This window comes from Apteryx rowi, unplaced genomic scaffold (genome assembly GCF_003343035.1).
Source record: "Apteryx rowi isolate R43461 unplaced genomic scaffold, aptRow1 scaffold_1208, whole genome shotgun sequence".
Classification (NCBI taxonomy): domain Eukaryota; kingdom Metazoa; phylum Chordata; class Aves; order Apterygiformes; family Apterygidae; genus Apteryx; species Apteryx rowi.
Window position 1 is genome coordinate 4,054 of NW_020447429.1, and position 5,776 is coordinate 9,829.

Consider the following 5,776-nt stretch of genomic DNA (forward strand, 5'->3'; position numbering starts at 1 on the left):
AACTTCCTTGGGAGAAAAAGCCTTGCCTGGCCCAGGCCCTCTGGGGTAGGAGCCCACCATGCCGCTGCTAACAGGACGTGGGCAGCCCAAGTAAATGGGAAGAGGCGGGTTACCCACATACCTCAACCCAGGTACGCCTGCGTGGGGGTTTACCTGCCCTCAGGCACAGACCTGCCAGGCTGGAACCGCTGTACCAGGAGACAGCGGGATTCTCCTACACAGTTTGCAGAGAGCCCTCTACGGCTCGCTGCTGGGGAAAAACACCAGACAGGCTAGTCTTCAGGGGGATTAGCACTCGCGCTACTGCGCAAGGCTGGGAGCCCAGCACCCATCCCAGGCACAGGCATTTGCTATTTCTCCCTACATTTATCATGCACAGGACCCTGCACAAGGGCATCGCCCGACTTCACCTGACCTCTGGCTGCTTCCAGTTCACGCTAGGGATAACATTTCCTCCTGGCATACCAGCTGCAGGCTGCATCAGCACCACGCACAGCTGCAGTTCTGAGCTTGGCCCCAGTCAGTCTTTGCCATGGCTACACCAAGAACAAGCCAGTGAGTGTTTTGAGACTTTACTATGGTCCACAGTAACAGCAGAAAGGGACTTTTAAATAAGTTACAAACCAAAAGATATTCCGTGGAAGTGCAAGATTTGCAGACAGTGGCATATTAAGAGAACACCAAGAGTGTGGCTTTGATTCAGGGCGGACAAAGTGCAGCCACAAAGCAAGGGTGCCCCCAAGAGCCTGCGCCATCACTTGCAGCACGCTCATGCGGAGCAGAAAGACAYGCTCTGCTGAGACGACAGGTCCCTGGGCGCGAGCTGTGCTGCAGCCTCTCCCGAGATTCCCAAGGCCAGCACCRCCAGGGCCCCCGCCTGCGGCTCTCCTCGCTCCCAGCACTGCCATCACTCTGCCGCAGGTTTCACTTTCTTGGCCATTTCCAGCTGCGTCAGCATTTCGTCCCACTGGACAAACTGCTTGGAGAGAAGCAGGGTCTAGACATGGCTCTTAAGGAAAACAYGGAAACTTCAGGGAAGGAAACTGAGCTCAAGCACCATCCGAGAACCCCCGGCAGCCTGACAGCACCATTGCAACCCTGACGGAYGAAGAGGCCTGGGGCATCAGCACGTGGAAAGCCCACAATGACTCAAACCGCCAAAGCCCCGAGCCAGCGCACAGCGCCAAACACCGACTCGCATGCAGGAAGCGCTTCTGAACACTGACGCAGCACAGCATTGCAAGGGGCTCGATCCCAAACAAGCCAAAGCTCCCTACRCATCCCAGCGCTCCTGCGTGCCAAACTGCACTGTGAGCAGATCTGGCACAGGCTCTGGCTTGCAGGCGACACCACGCTTCCCGTCTCGGCAAGGTGGGCAGTTCTGGCTCTCAGGTAGCACTGTGACACAGCTCTGCTCCTGATGGGGGGAATGACAGGGACACAGACATCACAGCATCAAAACGGGCACTGCTATTAAACCTGGCACTGGGGGCTGTCTGCTGCCAACAGTATGTGACTGGACAAGCAGGCACAGGAGACAAACGAGTGGTTCTGCTGTGTCACGCCCAAGGCACCGCTAAAAGGATACCATTTTGTTGTAGTCTTCAAGRAGCATCTTGACAGCGTCAGTGACAGCTTCACACTGCTCCTGCAAAGAAGGGAGCCTCAGTGAGTGAGCGATAACCTCCAGGACATTTGTCTTCCCAGTCCCTGACAGCGGAGAGGGGAAACTCATCCAAAGCCAGTACTGAGATAAGAGCTCATTGTAGCTGGAGGTGTTTTGACAGCCAAGAGAAATGAAAGGTTACAGAGAAACACCAGTGCACGCAAAGTGCCCAAGCACACGGGCTCGCACCACAGCCTGCCCCTCCTCAAGCTGCACCTCGCTCGGCCCAGAAGGAAAGCACGCTGCGGCACGCGCCTGGCCCCCAGGCCATTAAAACACTCAGCAGAACTGCTGGAAGGGGGCATTAGGTGCCGCCCAGGATGTTCATCACCAGCTCAAGGAGTGCGCACATGGGGAAGGGAAGGGAGAAGGGACAAGGTGACAGTATCAACAGCCTTCCAGAGACTGGGACACTGGCTGAGTGCAGTGCCTTACCTCAGTGTCCCAGTCAAAGCAGGAAACCCATAGCAGTTTATGAATCGCACCCAAACCTCTGGGACAGGCTTATGCTAGGCAGAGCACTAATTGCACAGAACTAATTACTCAGTTCTCAGAAATCCTGGCTAGTCCCCCAGTAAGGTGCCTAAGTTTCTCTAGAACAGCAGGATAAATATCCTGGACAAGATGAAAAAAAACTAGTATAAATGAGCAATTCAGGCTATTGCAAACCCAGGTGTGGCAGWACACCCACTAACAAAAGGTCCCTTCTCTTTGCTAGCCCAGGCTGCCCCGAATATTCACATTACCTGCTGCTGTATGTGGATTTGASAGAGTCGCTGTAGTTTGGCTGCGTGATCAGGAACAGCTGAAAGCACAGAAGAGACATCTGTTTGGTTTGTTTTACATCATGKGGGATTAGTTACCAGAATAAAGACAGTTACTTCTCCAAGGGCAAATCACAGCACAACTCTGCTCTCCGAATGCAAACGCCACATGCCGGAAACACACTCTTTATACCATAAAATGTGCCTAGCTATGCTATACATTAAATATCAATATTTGAATTCATTTTGCTTACTGCTTCAGGATGGCATGAGTTAGGTGATGCCTGTGCTGAGGGTTACTCAAGAGCTACACCAGAGTAGCTGGAACATTACAGCAGGCAATTAAAAGGGAATCTCTGCCTATGCCAGGAGCAGGGAARTTCTGGCAATAAGATAGCTTATAAGCAGCAGGCAGGAGCAGCTCTGTGTCAGTCTGGTGATCGCACACAGCACGTAGCCACTGGTCTCTGCAAAAGTGCYGTCTCTAACCTGCTTCTCAGCCTACTCAATCACCTCCTCAATCTGATGAAGCAGCCCCATTCCCCACTGACGTCTGCTGGTGACACCGATGACACTCAGCTACACTCCGCACGATGCCACGTGCTTTCAGACAGAGGTCTTCCTTGGGACACGAGTGCAGCATGAGGGACGAGCAGACAAAACAGTAAGTTTACACCTACTTTACTCACACTAGGTTGTGTGTTTAGGTCTCCTTTCCTCAAGTCTGAGGCTTGAGGRAAAAAAGTGGCACAGGCTACAGCTAGCTGGGGAACAGTACTGCAGCTCAGCAAACTTGCAGAAGAACACACAGTACCTTGGAAACAGGAGCTGTCCAAGATGGGCTGGAGGTTCTTCACCTGCTCCAGAAGGGCTGCCTGGGAAGGGATAAACTGCTCCTCTGATTGAAGAGGGATGAGAAGGAACATCAGTGAATGCAAGACACTGCTTTGGCTTTTCACAAATGGTTGAAAAGCAACTTTGGAGTAATGGGTATGGATCAGTTTTTTAAACTGCTCACATCTAACAGAGCAAAGAGCAACTTGGCAAATATAAAGTATCTTGCAGCCAAAAATAGAAGAAAGGTGTGGAAATCTCTGGTTGAAGACTCCAAAGCCTCTGAGGAGTATGTCAGAGGCTTTAGAGTCTTCAGTCAGATATTGTTCTTAAACAGTCAACTGTAGCCCCCCAAGCTATACACAAAAGGACTTTTTTGTGCTGCTCACCACTGGATTCTCATTCACCCTAACATAAGGCAGGAGAATCTCCACCAAGCTTCATTCATAGACTATACAAAAAACAAAAAAAACAAAAAAAAAAAGCTGAACCACATTCTTTGGGAAAAATAGGGTAAGGGTGGAAAGTGTTCAACATACATCCAAAGATCTACATTTTTTGTCACAGTCCAGTGAATATTAGGACTGGGATGTGAAAGACTGTCTTAGTTCCAGTTTTTCTTCTCATTCTTTTATCAGTTCAGGGTTAAACTACTGCAACACTAAAGAGTTTGGAACTGATAAAGCYGTGGCATGAACATGTGCAGGGAAGCACCAACAGTGACACATATCCTTATTCTAATCACATCCCTGATCAGATCCAAAAAGGGTGTCTTTCCAGACCTTTTAAACTAATAAATAAATCAATCAACTCCTTTCCAGCCTATTTAAAAGAAAATTTTTGCAGTGTTAAAGAACTGTCTCCTCTCATTTCATGCCATACCTGCCAAGATGAACTGCAGCTTCATGGCATCCGGAACGGCCATTCTATCAATGTACTGAGGATCTAGGTATTTTATTACATCTTCAACTAGAATGAAAAATAAGTTTGGAAACAAGAAGTAGAAGAAATATTATAATCTCTGCAAGTACAGTTCTCCACTGTGCTGTACACCTAAAGGTTACTTTGTAAATAATGTCCATTTAGGGGTTCTTTTTGTCCAGAATCATGAATTGAGACAGCACTTTAAAATGGGTGACTTTGGAACACTGTAACCAAGAGCTTACAAAATGACTCAAGCCCCACAGCTACTTAGTTACAGAAGTGCAGTCTGTGTGATGCCTATAACATTTGCTTTTTATTTGGCTAACAATGCTAGAGGTGCAACAGATCTGCTCCTTCCTGCCCTTAAAGCAAAACTAGTAAATAACCAGGTCCCATTTTACTGCTGAACAGAAGCAAGTTTAGAATCAGCTAAAAACATACAATTAATGTTTTTATACCAAATAGGCACCATAGTCTTGGATCACGATAACACTCACTACCCTGCCTGCTACTACTACAACACCAGTGACTATAGATGTAAAATTGGTTAAGAGGTGGCTTAGCAGTGCGAAGCATCACTCCTGCGTCCACTTCAGGTACGCCCCAGTTCAGAGACGGCTCCCCAGAGGCCACCTCCAGTGGCTGCACATGATCCTTCTTGTTCTGACTACACATGAAGACAACGAGGGCTCTAAAATGCGTCAAAAATCTGAGCCCCCGAACATGCAAGAAGCCGTGCTGGAAGCTCCTGCTCTAACAATACTGAAGGGTTGCATTTCACGTGGAGCTAACTGTTGTGCATTGTTTTGACACAAGCAGATATAAAGCAAGTAACAGCAAGTTTAAGCAGGCCCTTTCCCACCTTCAACCCCTCAATGGAAGAAGCGTGAGAACAAAGACTCCCTATTCAGTTATTCTCTTACTTCTAAACCAAATACAGAAAACAAGAAGCCAAAAGCAAAGGTGTTCACCGGGGGCGGGGGGGACTTTTGATTACAGAAGCAAAGCCTCCAAGACAAGCCGTTTTGGTCCCCCTTCTACTTCTTTTTACACAGAATCCCACCCCATCCGCCCCCAAGCACGGGAAGGCCACTCACTCTTCTTATACAGGATTTTGATCCTCTCCCTCTTGCTTGCGATATTGGCCAGCGCCACCTGCACCTTCACCAGTCCGTCCGCTACCTGGAGGGGGAACAAACGCAGGGGGCCGAGCCCGTCACCACCCCGGGCGCGGAGAGGCCGTGGGGGCAAGGCGCCCCCCGGCCCGGCCCCGGGGGAGGCCAGTCCCCCCGCCTGGCGCTGTGGACCCCCCCGGAGGCCCCCCGGCACCTTTCGCGGCCCGCGGGCCCCGCCGCCGCCGTAGACGCGCTGCTCCAGCTCCTCCACCCGCCGCTGCAGCCGCTGCAGCTCCACCACCCCCGCCGCCATCTTGCCGACGGCCGGAAGGAGAAGGGCGGGACTTCCTCCCCCCCACCCAAAGCTGCCCGGAAGCCGCTCGCAGGGAGGCGAGGCCCCGCCCCCGCGTTGCCATGGCGGCGCGTTGCTGGGGGCGGTGCTGCGCGGGCGCCGCAGGGCCCCGCCGTTGCCG

The 5,776-nt window shown here is 51.1% G+C and overlaps 1 protein-coding gene across 1 annotated transcript; it reads right to left on the reverse strand.

Moving 5' to 3' along the window:
* Positions 1–556: 556 nt before the first annotated feature.
* DCTN3 (dynactin subunit 3) lies at positions 557–5,628 on the reverse strand. Its single transcript, XM_026090942.1, has 7 exons — positions 5,518–5,628; positions 5,286–5,370; positions 4,147–4,233; positions 3,245–3,328; positions 2,413–2,471; positions 1,589–1,648; positions 557–997 (listed from the first exon to the last, which is right to left on the reverse strand). Exons 1-7 carry the CDS (start codon positions 5,614–5,616, stop codon positions 908–910), a joined length of 564 nt encoding a protein of 187 aa, XP_025946727.1. The 5' UTR covers positions 5,617–5,628; the 3' UTR covers positions 557–907.
* Positions 5,629–5,776: the final 148 nt, after the last annotated feature.